This window comes from Anneissia japonica, unplaced genomic scaffold (genome assembly GCF_011630105.1).
Source record: "Anneissia japonica isolate Jap-2015-1 unplaced genomic scaffold, ASM1163010v1 scaffold1509_len713820_cov188, whole genome shotgun sequence".
Classification (NCBI taxonomy): domain Eukaryota; kingdom Metazoa; phylum Echinodermata; class Crinoidea; order Comatulida; family Comatulidae; genus Anneissia; species Anneissia japonica.
In genome coordinates, this window is record NW_022737632.1 from 567,465 (window position 1) to 593,306 (window position 25,842).

The 25,842-nt window shown below is 32.9% G+C and overlaps 4 protein-coding genes across 6 annotated transcripts in view; 2 read left to right on the top strand and 2 right to left on the bottom strand.

Moving 5' to 3' along the window:
• The window catches only part of LOC117117411 (maestro heat-like repeat-containing protein family member 1), a 32,086-nt gene extending 23,091 nt beyond the window's left edge, over positions 1 to 8,995 (top strand). For all 3 annotated transcript variants that reach the window (XM_033261725.1, XM_033261726.1, XM_033261727.1), the window contains 11 exons: positions 339 to 493; positions 896 to 1,061; positions 1,979 to 2,187; positions 2,553 to 2,690; positions 2,883 to 2,997; positions 3,326 to 3,472; positions 3,652 to 3,840; positions 3,955 to 4,110; positions 4,462 to 4,596; positions 4,839 to 5,007; positions 5,457 to 8,995. In XM_033261725.1, coding sequence (XP_033117616.1) covers positions 339 to 493; positions 896 to 1,061; positions 1,979 to 2,187; positions 2,553 to 2,690; positions 2,883 to 2,997; positions 3,326 to 3,472; positions 3,652 to 3,840; positions 3,955 to 4,110; positions 4,462 to 4,596; positions 4,839 to 5,007; positions 5,457 to 5,539 — 1,662 coding nt within the window. In that variant the 3' untranslated portion in view covers positions 5,540 to 8,995. The remainder of the gene's footprint in view (positions 1 to 338; positions 494 to 895; positions 1,062 to 1,978; positions 2,188 to 2,552; positions 2,691 to 2,882; positions 2,998 to 3,325; positions 3,473 to 3,651; positions 3,841 to 3,954; positions 4,111 to 4,461; positions 4,597 to 4,838; positions 5,008 to 5,456) is intronic.
• On the bottom strand, positions 8,389 to 16,293 carry LOC117117413 (uncharacterized protein C18orf63-like). The gene is made up of 12 exons (XM_033261729.1): positions 16,132 to 16,293; positions 15,587 to 15,749; positions 15,287 to 15,422; positions 13,873 to 14,026; positions 13,076 to 13,152; positions 12,388 to 12,497; positions 12,105 to 12,201; positions 11,804 to 11,886; positions 11,421 to 11,604; positions 10,585 to 11,289; positions 10,209 to 10,301; positions 8,389 to 9,854 (listed from the first exon to the last, which is right to left on the bottom strand). The coding sequence occupies exons 2-12, from the start codon at positions 15,733 to 15,735 to the stop codon at positions 9,729 to 9,731; spliced, it is 1,914 nt and encodes a 637-aa protein (XP_033117620.1). The 5' UTR covers positions 15,736 to 15,749; positions 16,132 to 16,293; the 3' UTR covers positions 8,389 to 9,728.
• Positions 16,294 to 17,034: 741 nt separating this feature from the next.
• On the bottom strand, positions 17,035 to 21,255 carry LOC117117384 (eukaryotic translation initiation factor 6-like). The gene is made up of 7 exons (XM_033261662.1): positions 21,010 to 21,255; positions 20,145 to 20,230; positions 19,637 to 19,812; positions 19,031 to 19,141; positions 18,606 to 18,671; positions 18,247 to 18,428; positions 17,035 to 18,065 (listed from the first exon to the last, which is right to left on the bottom strand). Exons 1-7 carry the CDS (start codon positions 21,114 to 21,116, stop codon positions 18,056 to 18,058), a joined length of 738 nt encoding a protein of 245 aa, XP_033117553.1. The 5' UTR covers positions 21,117 to 21,255; the 3' UTR covers positions 17,035 to 18,055.
• A 172-nt stretch (positions 21,256 to 21,427) lies between these two features.
• Positions 21,428 to 25,820, top strand: LOC117117385 (protein C8orf37-like). Its single transcript, XM_033261663.1, has 5 exons — positions 21,428 to 21,645; positions 22,140 to 22,212; positions 22,712 to 22,845; positions 23,052 to 23,200; positions 23,508 to 25,820. The coding sequence occupies exons 1-5, from the start codon at positions 21,533 to 21,535 to the stop codon at positions 23,612 to 23,614; spliced, it is 576 nt and encodes a 191-aa protein (XP_033117554.1). The 5' UTR covers positions 21,428 to 21,532; the 3' UTR covers positions 23,615 to 25,820.
• The last annotated feature ends 22 nt before the right edge of the window (positions 25,821 to 25,842 follow it).

Below are 25,842 nucleotides of genomic sequence, written 5' to 3' on the forward strand. Positions count from 1 at the left end.
TATTTCAATTTTCTCAGAGTCTTGTTTTATTTAAACTAAGCTCTCCGAACTATTAACAATACAACATGATGAGACTTAGCATATTTACAGCATCTTATATTAATAAAGTATTGCCATACACAGGAGTAAAGTGATTGAGTTTGCTATTGGCATATTCTCGATTTTGTACCTAAAATAAAGATAAATAGATAAATACACAAATTTACACATTGCCATCAATAATAGCCAGGGGAGGTCTGGAGTTTTTTGTACAATCTAAACAATTTGTTTGATCAGAAGTCAAACTGAATGGGTCTGTATAACAGAAGTAATTCACACTTACGTTCACCTTGATACAGGTTGGGAATATAATTACTGCTTTACACACAAGTCTGCGTGCCATCACTTACAGCCAGACAAGGTCTGGAGTCTTTCGTGCAATCAGGACTCTTGCATCAAATCATCTGTCACCTGTATTTGAGAAACTCTTGAATTTCCCTCTACCCTATGATGAGTAAGTAATTTAAAGTTTTTCAATAAAAAATAATTATTAGCCTTTTTACTGTTTATTTTGTGTATACTTAACAGAATGAACCTATATATACCAAGTTTCCTTTTTGGCACTTACTATAATGAATGAGCTTTACGTAATCAACCTCTTTTTCTATTCACTTAGAAAAAATCACCAGATAGCCTAACTCCAGAGAATGTGTTTAATGAATATTCCAGATAGCCATTTAATTCTTGGGTGGAAATAGGCATTGCAAATATTGTATCATTGGTCAGATTTGATCTCTTGACCTTTCAATTTAAAGTTCAAAGTGTTACAACTGTGCAATAATTCTATTACCTGGTTGAGCCACTCTCATTATAGATTTTTGACTAAATAATAATAGATAAATGCATTATTTTTCAGACATATTACAGAATGTTGGCGGACCTTAGCTGTGGATCCAGTGCTGGCACAGGCAATCTTTGACGAAGTCATCGATATACTTAACCGACAAATTCACTATGAAGAAAAACGTGATCAGAAGACACAGAAGGTTTTAATGAAAGTGGCTAGCTTACTCCCTTTATCTGTAAGTTATTGTTTTTTAGTGTGTAGCCATATGTACAATAGAGACACATGAAGTGCTGTATTGCCCCGGTATTCAACCCCTGGTCCATGGGCCAAATCCAGCCCGCCAAAGATTTTGATCCGCCCCACGCAACATTGCTAAAAATAATTTTTCCGGCCAATTTTTATAAAAAGTTTCTCTGTTAATTGAAACACCATCTACTCGATCTAGCATTGTGAACTAAAATCTGGCTTTTTCTGAGTGTAGCTTACTGTATCTAGTGGCGTAGAGTATTGACATAGGGAGGAAGAGACCGATGGGGATAATGGATAGGGAACGCTGATATGATGCAGTGTCTAGCCATTTGCCAATCATGGTGGGGCTGAGGCATCTGTGGGCCCTTTTCTGGGGTATCGCACTCCTTGTCGGGGGATTTCGAAAGCTGGCATTTAAAAAAATTCTCATAATTTTTTGTGCTTGGGGTAGGAGAACCTGAAGAAGAAAAGAAAATTATATTCAAATTTAAGTCTGAGAATGCCATTTCTGACAATCGAGAGGTGCCATAATCATAAATTTTCTTACTCAGCCCTAACCAGAGTAAGGTGATATTTTCCCCATATCAGTGAAAGTCCCCTTCTATTTCAAATCCACTGCTGTAAAATAGAATGGGTGGGGCTGACATTGAAAAAAGTGTAAAGTACACAATTTATGTAGGCCTGCCACTGGTCTCAACAGATTGGAACTGGCCACCAGCTTAAAAAGTTTGAATACCCAGGCTGTATGGTGATGAAAAACTAATCAGAACCGTTTTGATTTTAATCGTGCAGCAGCACGCAGTATTGAAAACTGCATGGCTTATGACAACCTCTAGCATAAGCAAATTTCATTATAAAAGATCTTTACCCTGTTCATTCTAAAAATAACATTGTATTTTTTAGGCTGTTTGTGCCTTGACAGAAGTATTCTGTGTACCCGAGTCTGAAGTGAAGGTGGTGGAGAATTTCCACCGATTGTTCTCTGCTCTGATAATCTATACAGGATCATGCATTGATGTCAAACCAGCAAAGTTGTCAGATATTGCAGATGGGAAAGTGTCCAAGGAGAGAAAGGCTCAAATGAAGTTACTCGCTATGCTGAATCCCTCCAGGTTAGTCATTCATCTTGCTGCTTGGTAGGGTGTGTTGCTAACATCAGCCTTAACATTGGCACTGATTCAAGTAGTTCTTCACCCAGGCTTCAGTTGGCAGAACCAAGTCTGCTCGGATAAGCTCTTAAAAATGGAGGTCCAGTGTATGCATCTGGCACATGCATTTTTAAAGAACCCATTGCATATTTCAGAAGAGTAGGTGGACTACCTTGATACTCTGTCGCTGTGTGATGAAAGAAGCTATTATGCTGATTGAACATAAATTTTACTAGCATGATATAAAATTCCCCTTTCAAGTTATGGTCTGGCAATTTAAGTTTATAATTATTATATTTGCTCATATCATATATTTTGTATTATATTAGTGTTGCAATAGAGTCTGTGAGGAAGCTTCTTGAAAGGGCCAACTGTCGCAAAGTCCTTGAGGCTATAGGAGAGGAAGAGATGGTAAATTCATTGAGATCGGTTGATACGCTCCCAGAGGGAATAACAGAAATTGCAAGGTAAGTCCTAAGCTCATCATTATTTAAGCATGGTACACACTGCAGACAATTTTGTCTGTATATGGGTGTTGTAGTGGCATGCCTCTCCCCCTCCCCCCCAAAAAAACTGCCAGATACGCCACTGTGCACTTGCCCCAAACCAATGCCAATGATTAAATGCAGGAGGTTATTTATTTTTGTCTCCTTTTGCAGGCAATTGGTGGAGCACAATCCAGAGTTCGTAGGTAAGATAATGTCCTGTTTGAATCCATCACTGGCCAGCCTATATGAAAATCAAAGGATAGTTGTTGTTGCATATTTTGCTGAGGTAAATGGTTACACTTAAAAATATACTTTAGTAAAAATAAAATTGCATAATAAATTTGAACAGAAGTATTATTATTAGAATTGCAGATCAGGAAATACGATTTATAATAAAATTTATTTATTTGTTGTTTGTTTACTTGCTTACATATTTGTTTATTTATAAACCTAGGTTAATATATAGTATAGAATTCTAGTTCACCATTAAACAGGGTAGTAAATTTTGAACTGCTCATGTTGCTTATCACCCTGGACAGTGATATAATTTGTTTTTCTTCTAAATGGGATGGATATATGGTAAATAATCTTCATTTCTTTCACTTCTCCTGCAGCTTATAAACCAGAAATGTGCGGGTGACATGTCAATGGTTGAAATGATAGTAAACAATTTGTTGGGTCGTCTAGTTGATGCTAATCACATAGTTAGAATGCTTTGCATCCGAGGTCTTGGCAACATTGCAAGTACAGGAGAAGATCAGGTGGGTACAACATAACCAAATTAATTGTATAATGAAAATGCGTCATCTCATGTATGGTGGTGCTATTTGGTGTTATTAACTCTGATTCTTTTCGTGTATAGGTGCCACTCGTCGGCAAAGCTGTGTTTTCTATTGTTGTATATCTAATCAATCTGCAACTTTTTTGTTGGTGGATGTAGGTACAAAAGTACTGCACTACGGTGTTGTCAGCCATGATGGCAGGAATGGACGACAAGGAAGATCCAGAAGACAACATCACATTGGAGTCGATGTCAGGACTGTCGCGTATACTGACACAAATTGAGGAGAGCAGTATACGGCCAATCCTGGTAAACATCACACTCAGGATACGACCATGCTTTGAAAAGGTATGCAGTGGGGTTTTTTTTGCAATTACTCCAAAACAAGGCCATGTCAGCCAAAGTTTTTATAAAATTTTCATATCATGGTCATATTGTTGATTTTCATTTTTTTATGTGTAGGAACGAGCAAGTGTGAGGGCAGCAGCATTCCAATTGTTCGGTAGCTTGAGTCACTTTGGTGACGGGCCGTCAAAGGCACCATTCCTTGAGCAAATTCATACTAACTTTGTTAGTGTGCTGCTCCATCTTAACGACGAGGATTTAGAAGTCAGGAAGGTATCTACTTTATTCATGAGTTAATGGTGGTGATGGTAAATGATGATAGTATTGATAATGGTGAGGTTGATGGTGATGATAAAATGCTTTGTAACTGGAAGAAAATGCACTATATATATGCTTAACATAATATGATGATGATGATGATAATGATGATAATAACTTGTTGAGGATGATAGAGATAATATTAATGATAGTGATAATGTTGATGACAATAATGAATGATAACAATGAATATGATGATGATGATGATGATGATGATAATAATCTGATAATGATAATGATGACAATGATTTCCAAGTAATAATTATTATTGTATAATGATTGTACTGTATTTTATCTATTTTTCAGTCGTGTAAACATGCATTGCGTCAGTTTGGTCCATTGCTAGGGTCTGAAAGTATCAACGAGATGTTCCAGAAACATCTTATTGTTGACGGCCATCTTAACTATGGCGAGTTTATGTATGATCTTACAAAAGTTATTGTAAGTCTTTTCATTTTTTGCTAAATCCTCTTCTAATGATTATGTTTAAAAAATAGTCGCTACCAAAATAACTCTTTTTCCAGTGTGTTATCGATTAATTGATTGTAAATATTATATCCAGTAGTAATGTATAAGCTCCTTCGTGGATGCTTATTGTTTTCATGTTATTCTTCTCTATAATATGTCAAAAAGACAAAAGATATCAGGATAACCCATAAATATTTTTTGTTTTCCCCTTTCAGATTGCAGATTTTATCCAGAAGATTAATTTCTTTGTGATGGGAAATGTGTCTTTCTTCCGAAGTAGTTGGCCTGAAATCCGTAGCAACGCAGCAATATTTGTTGGTTTTTTGCTTGGCAACTTACCAAAAGCTCAACACAGCTTAATAACCAAGGACCATGTTTGTGGAGGTAGGTTAATGAAGAGGATATTTTGTGCTTTTGTGTGGATAGCAAGACATGTACCTCCATTTCATTTATTTATTCGACCTACAATTGCAATAAAATACAATATGTGGAAAAAAAAAATTTGTTAATGCTGGACAAGGGGTAGCTTAAGGAAAGTACATTGCTGTAACTCAGATGAGCCAGCTACCCATACTTCAACTAGGAATACTTCGAGTGAGAAAGTTGCTCACTGTGCATTGCTGTTTATAAAATAAACCATAACTTGCAGTGTCATTGTGCTGAATTGCATATGGGCGTGGTCTGTGACTACCTAGCAGCCGTAAAGCGGCGCTTATAGTAGCTACATGTTTGCATTAGTAAACAACGACCGGAGCTGAAATTGCTTACTAATAGAATGCCAGATATTTATGACAATAATATTAATGACTAATATGTTTTTTTTTCTTTTGCAGCTCTAACATTACTCTTAAAAGACCCAGTTCCGTCTGTCAGGATAAAAGCTGCAGAGGCTATGAGTCTACTGTTTGAATATTGATTACCTATAATATGTCATCACATTATGAATATTAATGAGCAGTTTCATCATGATCTGTACAGCAATCACTTATTTAATTTTCAATTTGAGTGGAATCAAGAATAATAAATATACAGTATGTTGCCAATTAGGTTTGAAATAACTACAGTATAAATGACTGTTATATATAGAATAAATTTACAAGCTATGGATATATTCAAATTACTCTAGCAAAGTCAAGTAAATAGTATATAATGTTAACAAGTTATGCATAAGATGTCGCCTGATTTTGTACCAAAAAAGCAGTTCAAAGTTCATGATATCTTGCATATTTGCGATCTTCCTTGGTGGGAATTAAAATCATAAATATAAAAATATGACAGTAAATTTTAAAGCCAACTATAAAAACTTGTCATCTGGTGCTAAATGTTCATTGAATATTTACCAAAAGATATGATTATTGTTTAGCATTTCAAAAGATGATTTTTTTACCTTGTTTATATTCCTGTTTTGCAGAATTGTAGTCTATTTGTAACTTCAAATAGAAAAGTGAAATTATATTTACTTTAAAAAGTTTATTAGTTAATATGTGGTACAACACTTGCATAATTAGAAATTTCAATTATTGATTTTGATTTATGTAAATATTTGTCAGTGAAACTATATTTACTTTAAAAAGTTTGTTAGTTAATATGTGGTACAATACTCACATAATTAGAAATTGCAATTATTGATTTTCATGTAAATATATTTGTCTTACATTTTTTTTTTTACTCATTTATTAGGATAAATTTAGTATTTTTCTGATATATGTTTATGACCGTAAAGTAAAATCTATTAAATCATAGGTACTTTTTTATCAATAATTTTAATAATTACTTTTCAGCAATAATGATGATTTAATCTGTTTCGATTTAATGTGATTTTTAGGAAAGTTTAAATATTTTTTGTAATTCATTAAATTTTACAACTCATGTCATAACAAAAACATTACATAATATGATACTAAAATGCACACAACACAGTTTTTAGAAGGTTTTGTCTTTCATTATACAGTTGAACTTGCCTAAGTCAAATCCAAAATGACATTGAAAAATTGTTCGACTTAGATAAAATTCGACTTAGATAAAATTCGACTTAGATAAAATTCGACTTAGAGAATGTTAAATAATGGAAAACACAACAATTTGGCATGTAAAATAAGAAAGACTTAGAAATTATTCGACTTAGGCAAGTTTAACTTATATACTTTCACGTATTCTGTTGCTTTGTGTACACTAACACTGAAATACAAATAGGAATACGATAGCAAGTTGCTTATGGCTTTTGCACAATATGCATTAACTATTCCTAGTAAGGACATCCAGTTAATCTTGGAGGCCTTATATGCTATGTTCTCACACGGCAGCTAACGGTTAGCAGGATCCGGAGCCTGCTAACCGTTAGTCTATACGGGAAAATCCTGATCCGGATACCAAGAATATGATGATCGAATCACTGGCCAATAGGAAACTGGAAATTGTAAACGCGTACGTGTGATTGGTTGATGATAGAAACGCATTCAACTTGCTAACCGATAGCGCTTGCTAATTGTTAGCGGAATCCTGATATTGCTAACGGTTAGCGCTAACCGATCTGGCATTCTCACACAGGTGCTAACGGTTAGCTTCCGATCCGGATACTAGGGCTCTCTTGAGAACCTGACCTTTATTAACTAAAAATTAATTTAAACTAAACATTATCAACTATGCTTCCATTCTTAATTAAATGGAATATAATCCAAATATTGACAGTAGGTTGTGGTTTGGAAAGATTTCAAGAATACAAGAATGGTAAAAATTTACTGCATTGTGAATATATATATGAATGAATGTATTTTAGATAAGGATTGTCTTGAGTTGTCATGAGTGCCTTAATCATGTTGATCTAGAAAAACAACTCTATATGTTATTGATAAGTAATCTTAAGTATCATTTAATTAATATGCATAGTGCAAAGTAAGAAATCAAAAAATATCAAACTCTTTTGATTCTTTACTTTAGTTTGACCCTTTGTTTGTTGAATTTGATCATTTATGTTCTTTGTTACATTCCTTTTAGCTGTGCCTATTACCAGTTTATGATTTTTATAAGACCAAATATTGCGGAGGTGTACCTCAGTGGTTAAAGCTGCACTGGACTTTTAAAGCGAACATTACAATGGGTAAATCTTACTGCTTTCCGCACTTGGATTTTTTGAGTGGATTCATTTTACTGCGAGAAATGGTAAAACTACCTGAGTGTTCAAAATCAAATATCAAAGGGCAATATTCCATGACCTTCACATAGGCCAGAAAGGTATTCCATTGAGTAACGTTTGAATAACTTGGGAAGTTTAACTTTTTGGCTTGGTAAAACTAACCTTGTCAGTTTTACTGGACACAGTCCACTCGGTTAAGCTAACTGCTTGTTTTCCTGAGATGCAAGTGTCCTGGACGCTTAAGGTACTTAGCTTCTCAAACTAAAGCTGGGTTCACAATAGATTTTGAACAAGACAAAGGCTACTTTTTATTTGGCTAAATCTTGCTGTTGTTTGCACGCAAGAATGCAGTAAATTTTACCAAGAAAAAATCAATCAAGTTCTTTTTATCAAAAGGAAATTACTTGCTCAAATGTATTGTACAATCATAGTGTGCATGATCATAGTGTGCAGAAAAAGTGAAATGAAATTGTTGATTACGCACAATACCGCCACTTGGCATTTCTGCTTGAAAAAACTATCGTGGGCACAATTCAATCTGTTAAATGCACAGCTTTGGGGTAATTTTACTAAGGAGAAGTTAAGTTTATACTGTATCCCATCACCTTGTGTAGCTGCAAGTTTTTTTTTTGTTTTTTTTTGCTGTAACATGTGAAAGAAATTATTATAGTAATAACAGTCTAGATTCTGTGTTCATTGATGACTACTCTAACCACCTTCCATCATTATGTTTTGAATGTATCTTTGTGTAAAGCATTATTGTTTTTATGTATGTATTATATATTTTTGGGTGCAAGGTAAACTGATTGATTATATTTTTGAGGATGTGTATTTATATCTAAAATTGGATTGGTGTCAGTAAATGTAACAGTGTATCAGCACTAACTGCAGGATCACAAAGCCAACAAATATATTGAAGCCAAATTATAGTTAACATATAATATGAATAATACAAAGATCTATATGTACTGAAAACAAAGGAACAAAAATAAGAATATTGTTTACAGGTAAATAATATAAAACATATGTAGTTTGCAGTATTGTCAGCTGAATACAAAGATTATATAACATACTGCTATGCATATGAGTATAATATTAAAAGGGAATTTATGTATATCAGTAGCATATCAGTAGCATACAGTTAATTTGCATATGTGTCATGTGACAGGTGCATTAACACACTGTATGAAAGATCATGATCATGAATCGGGACGTAATTAAATTTGCTATCCAAGCCTATTTCTCTTCTTTGAATTGACTGTTTATTAACACACAAGTACAATATATTATCATATATCTTTGCCCACCTACAGTGTGAGTATGACTGTTGGGCTAAGACTGAGTACTGTAATGCGAGTGACAATTATATTTAAATAAAAGTGAGGTGTGAATAGTAATTAAAGATGATGAAATGAGTAATATATGGGGCTTGCTGTGCCAAAACATGCATCGGTGACCAAATGAAAAAAATTGACTTTTTAATATACAGTATTCATATTATTGTCCACATTAGAAGCTTTAAAATGACAGGTGAGTAAATGTATTAAATTATTATTGTATTTACTAAAATTATACAATAATGCCACATGCTTTAATAAGCTAATTAGTTAATTATACAGAAATGTAATTTTTAGTATTCATACATACACTTGTAATGATTAGGTTTCTGCATAGAACATACATTCAATTTAAGGATATATCATTTATATGAGGGTGGGCTAGCCCGAGTATATCGTAAAACCAACAGGCTTCTGTGGTATAGCAACATAATGCTTGCCCTGACAGCTTCAATTCTTGCCAGAAATACTTTCATTGTATTTGAACAATAAGGATTTTTTTGCTGGGATGCTCTGTGCAATTATAACATTTTGTTCCCTATATTTGTAACTGTTTTTAAACATTTACTTATTTGTAATCATTAAAATGAATAGTGGATTTGCACACTTTTATATACTATACTTCCATTTCCCATTCATTCTTCTGTTTTGATGTAATTGATTACTTTCGCCACTAAATCTACTTTCTTATCTTTACTCTTTACAGCGATTCCTTTCTGCTTCAACCAGACAGACAATGTCAATGAATTTACTTTGCTCAGCTGGAGAAAAGAAAACAAATTATGACTTGGTAATCATTCATTGTGTGTTGTATAGTAGTAGTACGGTAATAAAATATTTAGGTAAAAAAAAGCATGGTACAGTATAACTAAACACACACAAAAAAATCCGATATACCATGTATAAGTATAATATAAATCATCAAAGGTACATATATACAGTATGGACTTTATTCGTTGAAAAGCTACAGGGTAGCCTACGATCTTCCATCATGTCCTTATTTAAACACTGTATATGTACCTTTGACGATTTATATTCTATTTATTCAACAGTGTTAACGGCTAACTCCCTTTCAATACCATGTATAAGCCTTCTAAAAGCAAAATAACACAGACCTTGTTTTCTAATGCAAGTTTTTGAATATCCAAATTTTCTTGAATCTTTGGTTTCTCTCTGGGTTTCTTTGGAGTGTTGCTGTTTTCATCGACCTGATAAGAAATCACATTTAAAATTTTCATAGGGAGTTTGCAATTAAGAGATTAGTTGCTGCTAGACATGATAGAAAAAACAGAATAAACATGGACACAAGGATTGTAGACCTCAGACGTAATGTTACACGCCATTATCATTTTGTTCTATTAAAGAAAAATAAGAGAAACGAATGTTAGTCAATGATTAAGTGACAATTATCCCTTGGACAATTACTTTTGTCTACAGGGAAATTGTTTTGCGATAAAGTCAAGTAGCTTGTTTCAATAACAGACTTCCTACCTGTAATTTCTTCCTCTTCACTGCTTTGCTTGAGATCACTGGAACAGTATTCAGTTGAGGGTTTAGTACACTGCTAGAGTTGCTCCGATAAGGTGTATGTATAGAAGCATTGCACTTTGAAATCCCTTGAAATGGTGACAGTGTTGGATTGATCCTAGTTGACTTGTCTAAGGACTGACATGAATTATTCACCAACTGTGATCGGCGAGGTGTATCTGATGTCACAGACTTTTTAACCGGATTGAATGATGGCTTTGTAGTTGGATAGACTTTAGTTGACTTGCTCAAGGGTAGAGCTGACTTAATCACTAACTCAGATTTTTTAAGAGCACTTGTCGATTTTTTAGCTGGCTTGAATAATGGAATGATGGGGTTGTTTAAGGTTGTGCTGCTCACGGTCGAACAACTTCTACCTTGCTGACTAAGGTTTGATGAAATGTTCTTTGAGATCTTTGATCTAAATATGGGTATGATTTTTTGTGACAATTGATGACTATCATAACTAGCTGATTTGGAAACAACAGCAGCTTCTGCACTATTGTTACTGTATGTTTGTTGTGACGTGTTGTTATGACTGATATTCATCTCTGTGATTATTGTGGTTGTTCTGTTTGAAGTCTCAACACTCAATGGCTTGATGGGTGGCACACCTCGTGGCAAGATGGTTGGAGTTGTTGTTAAATTGGCTGCCAATGGTTGAAAGCTCTGAAAACCATAAATTAAATTGTAAAAGAAAATGTTAAAAAATAATGACAGAAATTAGTTATTGGTTGACTAATCAGCTCCATTTTTGCCCTTTCTTTTTTGTCCCTGTTGGGACCACCACTGCTTCTCACCTGTGATCCAACCTCTTGCGCACCTGTCACTGGATACCTTGGCTTTGTGGTCAGGAGCATCTGACATCCACACAATGATCCCACTTTCTTTTGGAAATCCATCACAAATGTCTGCAAGACCAACTCATGGTCAACACGTGGCAAGTAAACCACATCAAACTTACGCACACACCAATGAGGATATCTGGGGACTGATGTTAAGGTGTTGAACTTATCAACAAATACACCGATTGCTATACTTTTGTGATCAGCTGTAGATCCATTTGCACAGACGCTGGTTCAATTCCATCAATCTGGTTAGCCTCCGATGCCTATTTCTTTCATTTCTATTATATATACAATTAGTTTTTTTAAATAATCATGAAAATTATTCCAAAGGATACGTAAAGAGTATTGGTCCTATGGCAGGGAAATGAATGTTGCAATATATAGTTCCTTCTTCATCTTCTGGCAAACGATATCCATACTGAATTTTAAAGAAATAAATCAACATATTTTTAAGAAAAGGGTAACAAAAATGATGTACACTAATGGAATAATATGGCTTACAAGGACACAGTTTTTGTAATGAAAGTGCATAACCTACACTACACGGAACACACAAAATGTTAATGAAGGGGCATAAGGCTTTGGGTGCAACATGCAAATATTGTGTATGTTAATGAAGGGGTGTTGCTTACATACCGTATTCTTCCAGTATCTTCGGATGTCTTTGTAAGATTTAAATGGACTTGTGTCCGGTATGGAACGGGTAATGTTCACCACCTTACCCAGCTTCATGCTAAAATTAAAATAATTTAAAATTAATCCAAAAAACTACAAATTCTCCACCTATATAATATAAATACACATTACTTTAGATACTGCATTCAATTATTATTAATTAAATTTAATTAAGATTCTTATAATCCCAAAGGCATCTACATTGTTTTTATTTATAATTTTGATAGTGATGATAAAAAATTACCTTGGTAGAACATGGCACCATTTATCATCAATGGAGAATTCCTGAATCACATAATATTTTGACTTTGAAAAATGATTTAAAATAGGTTGGCAGATTTGAAAATCTTGGAGCTTCAATGAAAATAAAATAGCATTTACTGTAAAAGCAAGACAAGGCAGTTTACAACCTGTCAACTTCATCGAGAGAAACAATCTCTAAGGCTCTGTCCACACTATCAAATTTTATTTGACAAAAAACTGTTGTATGCCCATATATAGTCATGATGTGCCTATATATGGTCATGATGTGCCCATATATAGTTATGATGTGCCCATATATGATCATGATGTGATTTTCTTCAACAGTTTTTTGTCAAAGAAAATGTTGATAGTCAATGTAAAGCTTGATTTTCATAAATTGCTACACCATCACTACTGTGTTTCCACTGCAATCGACGCTGCGTAGCTGTTACCGACGAAATCAAGAAGGCTTCCAGATTCGACGGACGCATCAATGTCTATGATAGCATGTAGCGGTTATATTGAAATCAGGCTTAACTCACAGTTCAAAAATGCTTAAAATTTGGATAGTTCCAATCATGTCTTTTAATTCTTCTAATCATTTGTTTTTTTTCTTCTCTAACTGTTAGAATTTTAGAAGAATGTCTAAACTACTTCATGTATACCAGTACTTTGTAATGAGTACTAACCCTAAATGGTGGCAACCTGATACCCTTTGGTTGTACTGCTAAGCATATCTCAGACTTACTGACAGTGAGCTCAAGTCCTGTGGTGTAAAAGACAGTACAGTACTAAAATATTGATGAGAAAATTCATTCTACATAAATAGTACAACAGAGGGGAGCACATATTTCATGAGTTGGGGCTTTCAATTTACAAAAGGGATTTAAAAAACCCAATAAATCTACTATTTCTACAATAAATATTTCTTTTCATTGGACTATTCCACTTCGGAAATTGCTGCAGCTGACGAAAGATGCTCATTTAAATTCTAGGAATACAGGTCTTCTTCCAATTAATGTCCACTTTTGAGACCAGGCACCAGATTTATCAAACTAGAAACCAGCTTAAATTCGTATTAAGTCCATTTTTGCTTAAAATTTCTTAGCTTAAAAATTGCTTAAAATTAAAAAGTTGATTGTATGCATGCACCATCTAAGATAAGATTTTGCTAAAAAGATGGTTTAATAAATCAGTTTAAGATATTTGCTTAGGGACATCTTAAAGTTTTAAACTTGGGAAATTTGCTAAGTTGAGATTGATAAATCCTGGACCTGGTTTTCCATGATCTTTAGCAGCTTTGGTCTCTAACTAGAATAATAAAGATAAAAGACATTTGTGAATTTGGGACCACGAAAAATTGTCATAATTGGAGGTGGTCTTTAATTAATTTAATTACAACAATAACTTGTATCTTGTATTAGAATTTTCTTCCACATCTAACAGTATATAAACTTATTATAATAACGTAACATCATACACTTACTTAACGCATTACATCTTGATGATGAGGATAAAAAGTCCCTCCCTTGAATGTAGATGTCACCAGATTTGTTCCACAGTGGTGCCAGCTTTGCTCTCAGTGTGTAGGACAGGCATGCTTGTAGCACTGCATTTGTTACTGGTATTGCATTGTCATGCTGTCAGTCATTCAATCAATTAAGCCGTCAATCAATAAATTAATCAATCAGTCATCAAATTTTGTGCACAATCTCTTTGTTAGTACAGTATAAGTTCAAGATGGTTTTGTGCCTTTTTTTTAAATATGTGCCACAATCAAACTTAACTATAACAGTTTCACAGGGGTCCCAAGCCTCCCGCAACTCGTGGGAGAATCCCGGAAATTGGGAATGCCTCCCGCACTCCCACAAGCAAGAATCAATCTCCCGTAAAATAACCCTCTCCTGCAAATTCACGATATCTGCATGTTTTTACCAGTACAGTATTTAATACTGCCAATGGATATCACCATGTACATAAAATAAAAAATATATAATCAGAATTGTTAAGAAGCTGATTTAAACAGATTTCTGATTGTGGATTTTTTCAACTTGGGACCCCTGACTTCAAACAATCTGACAGCAGCTTAATTCTCCTTGGGCCCCTTGTTCATTATCACCACTGCTTTGCTTATCATGCTGTTACTATCCCATTTACCAGCAAACCCTTTAAAAGGGCATTCAGGCGGGTTGGTGAACCAGGTTTTGCCAGAATCTTATCTCAGTAATCCAATTGAATATCAAAGAAGAATACCTCTACTTAAGAGTCATTATCACAGCAGGCATTGCTGTTTCTCAATAAATTACCAGTATAGTATTTAAAAACCAGGTTGGAAAATTTTAAAAACCTGTTGTTCAAAAAAATTTGGCATTTTTATTACCTTAGCTATAATTTCAAATAAAAATCATAATAGATATGCTTTTGAATTTTAAAAATCAATTACTTATGTTAGAAGTTACAACATGGTTTTTGATTTAATTGTGCTAGTCTTCTTATGAACTATTCACAACTAATGAGCTTCACTGTTAATCTTGTTACAAAATTCCCTGAAGCAGTAATTAATAGAGATAAGAAGAGATTGGCAAAACCTGGTTCAAAAATTGAAAATTTGGTAAATGGTGAAGTTTCCTCATGTGTTTCAGCTGGAGGGCTGAAATACAAATCACAATGCACCTTATCTTGGAAGTCCGTTTCTGTGTGCAATATGGTTTTGTGCACATTAAAAACAATTCAATTTTTGAAAGGAATAAAAAAAACAATTACCCACCACTACAACAATAATATTAATAATTAATGAATAGAAATATTAATAAATAATATTAACAATGATTTTAATAATAATAACTAAATATTGGCAATGCTAGATGTAAGATGTTAACTGTATCACCAAGTTAATTTACCATGAGTCCCATTTTCAGAAAATGGTTTTGTAGTATACCAGTGTTCCAATAGCCTTGATGTACCACAACAAAGATAAATCCATCTTCCATCAGACAAGGTGATGCAATCACTAAAGGTTCAGTAAAGATGAGCTCTCTGAGAAATAGGTTTTTTAATTAAAAGTCTTTCAACTAATCATTCAAATAAAGTTATACGTTTTCTGCAAATAATATTACTACATTTAAAATGATCAATGGCAGACCCAAGTGGTGGAAAGTGTGCTTTCCCCACAGCACATTAAAACCCGGGATCATCTTTACCTGCATTTCATTATTTGTGGCCTCATTTTCTGAGTAGCTCCGCACTGTTGCTGATCATTAATTCTAACTTTCACCGACCATAGCTTATCAGCGTTGGCAAGATTTGCAAAAAACAGTGAAGATTGAAGTCTGGTATTTTGAGAATACATTTTTCTGCTGAAGCCTAAAATAATTATTAATGATAAAAAATGAATGAATTACTATTGCAGTTTTAACACTTTTCATCAGCAGGTCATATCTGCAAAGTTAGGTGTCACTTGTTGGCTTGAGACTCAGTCTACATCCACCTAAGCCCCACAACTATTTGGAGGAGGGGACGTTAGTGTATAGTACTCTGTCAGCATAGGCCCTTACTAAGACTATTCCTAACATGCACTAGCCTACCTGGGAAGCAGACCTGGTTACTGGTAGGCCTAAGCCTAAAACGTTTGCTTACACTTGCTTACACTAACTAGCTTATGACTACTACGACTAGGCCTAGGCTAGGCTTCCTAGCACTATCTAGAATAAGTCTATTATAAAATTGTTTTAAATAATACATATACCTAGGGCCTAGCTCAGCATTTGCCAAGATAATGTGTTTTTTTTTCAGGTGTCTTTATTATCAAAAATTGGAGTAGCGCACCGCAAACCAACACGACAAAGAAACTACGGTTATTTAAATAGTACTAAAAAACGTCTGTAGTACGTAGCCTATAGAAACTTTTAGGAAGTATATAATATGGGCAGCAAAATGAGCCAAAAGCGAAAATAGCGCTGTCTTTAATCAACTTTCAATAAGAAAGGTATAAAAACAATTTAATTTACAATGAAAATACTTTTAAATCAATTTAACATTTGATTACGAGCCAATTCAAGGGTCTACAGTATGCACAAATGCAGGATCAGAAGAATATTCATTCACTCAAACCTTGCTCAAACAAGGCATACGCTTCAATTCTTCAAAAAGAAAAGTTAAGATTAAGTTAGATTGGAATTAAAACTTAATGTTATTTACTTGGCAGTGTATTATTAAATACAACTTTATTATGCAATTATTACTTTACATACAAGTGTGCATATTTTATATTTGAGTAGTAAATATGAATTTTTGAGTTGCATGAAGCATTAACAATACCAAGTATGTGCACATGTAGTTCTTTTTGTACTGCATTTCATTATTATTGGACCCCCAGTGTACTACCTTATATCAAATCATAAAAATAAGTCTTTAATTATTTCCGACATATTTCCAGGGGTCCCAATTTGGAAGCCTCTTCACTGTTCTGTATTTTTGTATTACTAATGAATTCAAAATTAACTTAAAATGTGATATATTGTAAACAATGAAGATGTTACTTACATATTAGGTCATATTGTCATTAATACTGTATTATTGTACTGTATATTGTAATATTTATACTGTATAGCGAGACTGTACAGCACACAAGAACGATAGCACCACAAAGTAGTATATAAATTTCACTTTTATTTTGTATTCATGATGATTATCATTAAATACTTCAGCACTACTATAAATGGTGTATATTTAACTGTACTCCCAAATACTCAACCATAATAGTGTACTCTATACAAATACTATGTCAGGTTTGAAAGTAACATATTTTTACATAAAGCTCCTAAATTCAGTTACTCACAATGGAGATACAGTACTATGTATCATTTAAAAAACATCATTAGTCAATTAACTTCTGACAACAGTGGATCAATACCCGTCTGACAGGGTTTGGAAATTTTCCCGACTTTACCATTGGTGCTGCCATTGATACAGAGAGTAACGAACCTTGTGAGTGCTTTGCATCCTTCGACAAAAAAGCACTACAAAGCTGTATATACTGCATTACCATTTTAAACAAAAATATATACTAGTTACTTCAATCTGTTTTAATAACGTAGTGTTGTAGAATGTTTTGTTCAACATGATCCTCATGGGATGGAAATTCTACACTACTGTAATTATAGAGTATTTTTGTATATTATGTTGTTTATTTACTTTGTACGAATGCTATGCTGTCTTGCAAACTTCTTGAAAATTAAAATTCAATTAAAACATTGAATTAGTCATTTAAAATGATCAAATAAGTCATCACTTCCTAAGACACAAATTAAACAATTCAAATTTTTGCTTATTCTGGGCGAAAATATATGTTGAATAAGTGTAATAAAGAACCTTGATTCATTATTGCTCGTCATTGTTATCATTATCAATTCAACCAGTCTGGTATTGACAACATCACATTATTCATGGATGTTAGCAGTTAGCATCTTGGGATGTTGTAAACTATTTAATCAATAACTTAATTGATAGTACTAAGAATTTATTTGACATTTTATTTGTTGCCGTTTTGTTTACCATACAGGGGTTTGGCCTTTGATCCTGATACTAAATACATGTTGAGCTACAAAATATTTACTTGGTGACCTGCAGTATCTGTGTCCAGACTTCTGTCTGACCTTTGACTGGTTGTATTATGTCATGCTGAAATGTAAAAAAGTAAACCACAATTAATCACATAATTTAATTGTATAGTTTTGAAAAAAGGGATACATGGTTTGGGGGTGCTGTCTCTTATACACATCTAGATGTGTATAAGAGACAGGCTAAAATAGCGCTTTAAAAGGTATAAAAACAACCAGTGGTAAAGATGGTTGGCCCTTACCTGTCAATCAGTGACTCTCTCATTGGCGCAGCAATTCCTGATGCTTTTGTGTCTCCCAACTTGAACACACTCTCAATGACAGACAGTTCTATGCTGGTGGTGTCCTGGCCACAGAATGCACACCAATCATTAACAACCATGCCAGCACCGATGACATCACACCCACGATTCACTGTACCGGCCTAAGCATTAACAATACATCAACAGTTATATAACAAAAGTAATAAATTAATTAATAAAATCATGATATATGACACATATAATGATGATGAAAATGTTTATGATAAGGAGAGTAATGATGATGATAATGAAGATGATGATGAAGATAATGACACTTGGATGCATGAAGTCATTCTTACCGCTAATGGTATTTGTAGAAGAGATGAAAGTTCATTTTGGTCTTCTATCTTTGTTTTTGGATGAACCTGTGTAAGAAAACACAACTTAAATTAAAATAACTTCCTTAATAGTAATTATCATTTCTCCTCAAGGGTTCAGTATGCATAATATAATAATAGTCATAATGTACTGTGTGACAGTATAAGATAATTTAAAGATTATGAATATTTATATTAAAATATAAGATAATTATATAATCAAGAATATTTAATATAAATGAAACATCTTTTTAAACATCATTTATATTTATATAATATAATTGGATAATTTAATTTTGAATATTTATATAAAATAATGAAACCACAATTTATATAAAATAAGATAGTTTTAAAGATTATGAATATTTATACAAAAATATATATATATGATAATAAATCAATCTTACCAATCCCCCTTGGTTACTGAGTGCACAATAACTACCAGTGAGAACATTGTCTGCAATAGTTTGCCTAAATACTTCAACTTTCAAAACATCTGCTAAAATTTCTTCTGTTTCCTGAGAAAAAATATTCAAAGAATAAATCAAATAATTCCCACACCAATTGACATACACATAAATAGTAGTATTACCATATTGAATAGACTGTAAAATTGGTTGAATGAAATAAAAAAGACAACAAAAACTGAATCGTTTCAACCCGCATCTCATTGGAAGATAACACATTTGAATGATTCATAAGCAGTTGAAGGTTTTAATTGAATTTCACAGCCAGTATAATCTTTAAATGATTTGACGTTGAACACTTTGTGGCATTTTAATGGTAATAAGGGATTACTATCCTAAGTGATTTCACTTGACTTGAGTTTATAACTCTTAATGATACACTATCTGGCAATTAAGACACAAATCAGGATCTTCATACACATGCTTTTCACTATCCACCTCCAAACAAAAGAGGGTGCTACTGACTGTAGTTATCATTAAAATAGATTTGTCAGCATTATCATCATATAAAATACTGCAAAATCATCAAGATTACATATACCATACCTTATCTAGATCTGTATGTGCTAGTGCTACATAATCATTACATGCAATAACATTCCCTAGAGCTGACAACTTCTCTTCCACTCGTTGGATTTTAACAGAATCAGGTAGCGAGTTACGAATGTGCTGAAGTTCTTGATCAGTTGTGTTACTTGGTACTAAAAGGCCATGCCTGTTACCTACAATAAAATGAAAAACAAATTTAGATAATTAAAAAAAAAAAAAAGTATTTATGTTTGATTGCTGGCTTTTGCTGCAGCCACTATTTCTTCTTTTTTTTTTCTCAGCCCAGGAAAAAAAACATCTTGGTTATTGAAATAGCAAATTTTTGTAGTCCTTTTCTGTGGCATGTGTGAACATAAGCTTCAAATTAAAATATCATTGTTTGTAAAAAGAATGTCCGATAATGAAATTTAGAAAATGATTTTTTAGTAATAGTATCAAATTATCTTTTTAAAAATAAAACCAGTTCTACCGCAATTATTACGCGACTATTGAATAGTATACTTACCAACTGTTAAGCGCCCAATGATTCTACAATCAGCAATTGAGCAACGTACAACTGGTATGATATCGTCCAATTCACCTTCAAACACACTGATTTGTAAAAAGAAAATGTACAACTAAATATCATGTCATAGTATTATACTGTAGCATAGGTCCAGACTGTAAATTAGTAAAGCCTGTGTGGGAAATACATCCTCCGCGCAAAAATATGGCCTAGAAATCTGTCCGCGCATTTTCGGAAAGTAAAGGCCGGTTTCCGCGCAGTTTTTGCCGAAAAATAGGCTTTGACCAAGTTTTAATAACCAATGCAATTATGTAGCAACTACGATTCCACACACTTATTTTGCTAGCGATTTTCCGCGCAAATTTGAGCTGATTTTTCAGGTATCCTCTGCGCAATTAAAAAACTTTACAGTACGGGCGTAGGTTCATTAATTAAAAGTCTCAACAATCTTACCTATTACAATGATACTAATTGTAATGATGACAGTCCTAGACTCAATACAATCTGAATCAATCAGTACCATTATAATCTAAAAGAACTAGATAATTAACAGGAGGCCTATCTTTTTATTATGAATATCTGTTATCTGTTATCTATTATTATTAATCATATAGGGCCTAAACAAGTTCAATCCCAAATTAGTTCCTATTAAAATTATAAGGCAAGAAAATCCAAGTTTCTTAATAACACTAAGCACTACGTGTAAGGCAAGAGGACACATGGTCTAGGAATTTCTGCATTGCTCCATGGCTGTTTAACTAAACTAGGGCCTGGGCATAGCTAGGCCCCTAGCTAGAGCACAGTGGACTCGAGCCACTCGAGCCTACATTTCAAACCTTGCATGTGCACCGGTGGCGTTTCTTACCTGTAGAAATTCTCAGAACCCCCAATTGCAACTAAAGCATATGCATTTGTGAGCTTAGAAAATACACCAATTTCATTGTTGTTTTCAAAAGAGGTACGCAACGCCATTCTGTTCAGATCCAATGCTATGAAATCAAGCGATATGTTACTTTTAAAATTGAAAATACTACACTCGTATCACAACTTTATGAATCACGTTGTTTCAATTTGCTTGTGCAATGTTTTGTGTTCGCAAATGTCAAGGGTTAACCCATATAATAGATATTTTAAATAGTCTAAAATATGTTATCGGAATTGTATATTTATTTATTGATATGTAACAAAATATTAAAATTTATTGATATTACATTATTTAAAATAATTTTTTTTAATCCAATTTATAAGGCCTAGTTTTTGTATTATTCAATACAATTTTAATTGAATATTGAATGTCGGCGGCCATAGTTACGTTCACGGCCATAACAAAATTGTCGCGATAGAGGAAAAAAGGTGTTTTTGCAGAGATTTTCTAGTGCTTATAAACCATGGCAGATGATCTTGACGACTTATTAGATGAAGTTGAAGACAAGTACTGTGAAAAACAGTCACCAAAAACTAAACCAACGAAGAAAAGCATTGTCAAATCCATTACACAAAGGTAGGTAGGCTAGCTTAGCCTGGCATTTTAATAACGTACCACCAGTCTAGCTGGTTCAGGCAGACTGGACAACGGTCTCCTACCCTAACGACTTAACGCTGACTTGGTAAGTTGGCCTAGGCTAGGGCGGAGGTCAGGCCTATGAAATGTATGCCCCCGCCCCCTTACTAGAAGGTCCAGATTTATTTGAATGCCTAGTAGGTTAGCATCGAGGCCTAGATTATTACTAGATAGAGGGATAATAATAAAGTGATATTTAGCAACTATAATATAATAATATAAATAAAAATTAAGGTTATGGTTGAATTGAAGTGCGCCCTCACCAGTCACTCCCTCTGGGGAAGCATTTGTGAAGTGGATCTACCTTTTTGAGATATCCCGACTAAAGGAGTAGAGTATGTTGATTTTGTATCGAAGTATTAAAAAAAATACTACTATTATTTATTACTAGAGTTCCCGTTTAAATGAACATATGATTTTAAATATATTCACAGGTCAAAGAAATGCCAACTTGATGATGATATAAGTGCAATTATTGACGATGTTGATGATGAACCAGAATCAACGGTATGATTTCAAGAAATTCAGCTTTAAGCCTTAAATTGTAATTGCTGTCTACATAGTCAGTTCAAGTGCATATCTGCCAATACAATTGAATATTCTGTTTAACTCAATCCCGTATACATATACCATAGAGAAAAATGTATTCTTTTTTATCATGAACTTGTTAAAACATTGGTATTTTGAGCCCTCCAGTTACATGGAGAATTCTATTGTTCAATTATTTTTTGTTATATTAAAGTTAGTTAAGTTATATAAAGTTTCAAAAGATACAAGCATTTAAAGTGAATGCAATTCTAATACTTACAGTATTACATTAATAAGTATTAAGTAACCTTAATTTCGAAATATATATTAGTTGCTATGGTTTGGTTCATCCAACACTCAGTGAATATTATAATCTATAATATGTATCCAAAAAAGTAATTTCACATAATAACTTAATGGAAGCCAACTTAGATTATTATAACAAGTAATATTGTGAAATTTTCTGTTTGTTCTGCAGCCAATTTACTCAGGAAACACAACAAATGGATGCAACAGCAAAAGTAGATCCCCAACATCATCACGGAAGTGCTTCCCAGTATATCTTGGCGACAGTTCCAGCACCATGGGTGCAGGCTCTTCTATTATGCAGAGGTAAACTATGTATTTTCATTACAAGTGTGAATTGCCAATAATGAGCATGATGATGTCTTACCATGTTCATATATGGACATAATGATGCTATACCATTCCCATATGGATATAATTCAAACATAAGCCAATACAGTATATAGGCAAAACATCAAAAAAAGTCTTAATGTGACTGTAGTGTCCCTATAACTATTTTCATATATTTGAAGATCATGCAACCAGTTACGCTGCACCTCCTGTGATTTTAAAGTTGTATTTTATGATGATTACATCTGGCATAGCACCTGCGATTATCTGTTCTTGAGAAATAATGTTCCAGATTTTCAAAAACTGAAAGCCAAACTCAAAAAACAGAAAGGTGAGTGGTAGAAATATTATTAATTCTAACATTTAACAAGCACATTGCAAAGTGTGTCAGGGCATGAGTAGTTGGTTTGATTTGATGTTAATTTATTTGGTAAATACAAATTTTATGTAGTGTAGTTAAAAAAAAAAAGTACAAAGAATTTTTTTAATTTATAAATCAAAAATCTTTGAGAGCTTTAAATTTCCAGCTGTCAATCGTAAGGTCAGGGGTTGACATTGTAAATATGACATCAAAAGGTCAGGGGTTGACATTATAAATATGACATCATTCATTAAATTTTCTTCTTTTTTTTTTGTAGGATCCAGAGCGTATGCATGTCAATGTGCGTGGAGATCAATAAAGAGTCTAGTAGATATAAATACTGACCATGATTTGCATTGGGTGTGTGGGAAGCACAGTACATAACCAAATGACAAGTAATATTGACTGGGAGCTTTCGAAACGAGAGCGCAGAACTAATTCACTCATCCCTGACTGGCTTAGCATGCATTATAGTGTAAAATCAATTTTATTTTTTGATGCCTGTGCAAATATGCAAAGACGGATGCACCAATGTTTAATAAAATGCCGTCCTCATTCCAGAGCTGAACGTAGATTCAGCCTACAACTGTTCCAGATTTCAGTAGAAAACGTAACGCACAACGTTAAGACATGCACATTTGAATTGACATGGCATCATTACATTCTAAGTCGTCGCAAATAAAAAAATTTCTAATGATGACCCTCAAAAATAGGATAGATGATATCACAAGCTCTGGTTCTGTCCAAACTATTTAATTTTCACATATGTCACATAGTCTAAAAAGAGCTTAAGACAAGGAATAACTTCATCAACATTCCCCTGCAATTCTTCCTGCCACTATATTTAGATGAGTCAATGTTTTTGTTAAACTGTATATATTTTTTTATCATAAAAGTTTTCATTCAGAGCTAGTGTGCTTGATGCTGCTCTCACCGTCCAAGTCTTTTGAAAATTTTTCAAATTTTCAGGTCTGAAATTGTTTTCATCATTTTTTAAAAAAGCAATTGGTAGTTGAGATTTCAAATACTGATCGTATAAAATGAAAACCATGAAATTTAATGTAATCGTATTACAGATTTTTTAAATATATAGGTACATAAACTTAATAAACAATCAAATTCATAAATAGGTATGATAAATAAGATAAAAATAATTTGTTACTGTTGTTTTTTTTTGTGACATTTATGAAAGGACATTTGTTTAACTTGTAGATGTAGGTTTAAAATATTTATCAACTTGAGAATTTGGCAATGATTCAATATCAGATGTTCCACCTTAACACTTTTCTAACATAATAATATTATTACTATTATTATTATTAAATATTATTATTATTAAATATTATTTTATGAACTTTATGTAACTATATTTAAAAAACTTTTATATGTGATAACCAAAAAATTGAAGATTTAATGAAAGATTTTTACTATGGGGCTCTACTTAATTTTTACATTATATAATTTTGACTAAGTAACCGCATTAAGACCAGTAGTTGCGGCATACTCACATAGAATTGTTTTTCCTATTGTTAATATACATGAATTTGAATGGTGTATGAAAACCACCTCCCCCAGTTAAACATTCAGATTTAAATGTGAGGTAACAAATAATAGTATGGCACTTAAAAGGTTGTCACTTTAATAGGTCTTTAGAGTGTACTGTACTTAATTAAACTAACGAAGTTTATGTTATTTTTTTAATACTTATTTTATGTTGTATGTTAAGTACATTTGATCACCTAATACTTAATAGTGGTATCCATGCAAATGTACAAGTTTCACAGTTATATAGTAGTATATTTGCATTATGTTTTTATTTTTATTATTGTTAATATAATTTTATTATTATTCTCCATGTCAGCCAATGTATTAACCCCTTATTATTAATTATTCACATAATTATATCATGGAACTATTAATAAGGTCCATGATTATATTTTCGCACTAGCAATCTCCAAATAAGTAATAATTGCGTACTTTGACATACCATATGTATTGTAAAATTCCATTACCTTTGCTAACTAGCATTCCAAGTAAGATAACTGAGTGTACTGTAAGTCACAACTTGAATGTTAATAAAGTGTGCTACATAGTAAGCCAAACTATATAAAAGTTATTATAACAATAGTAAGAAAAGTATCAACTAATATTATTAATATTGCTATTCCTATTGTTACTCTAACCCAACCATGATTAATGATATTTTATTTTAGATAGTAATTGTTATAGAAAGTGAATAACAGAATCATACTATATGTTGTACTCATAGTTATGTATCTTGCAATGACAATTTTCATGAAGCCCAATTTATAATTCTTCATGGCAAAGAAATGTATGCATTGATTTTATATAGAAAATGTTTGCATTTAATATCTAGCACTATTAATAATAAGAATACCACATCATTCTGATCTCATAGCATATCATTGCCAAATTATAGGTTTGCTATTATACTGCAATATTATTGCACAATATTAATAAACTGTATGTAATATTAATTATAAGATTTTTTTTTAATTATGCAATATGCACTGTCTATCACCTTGAGCTTAAATAAATGGAGGGTAGCACCTCAAAATGTAAACTATAAGTTGTCAGTTAGTCTGCTGTTT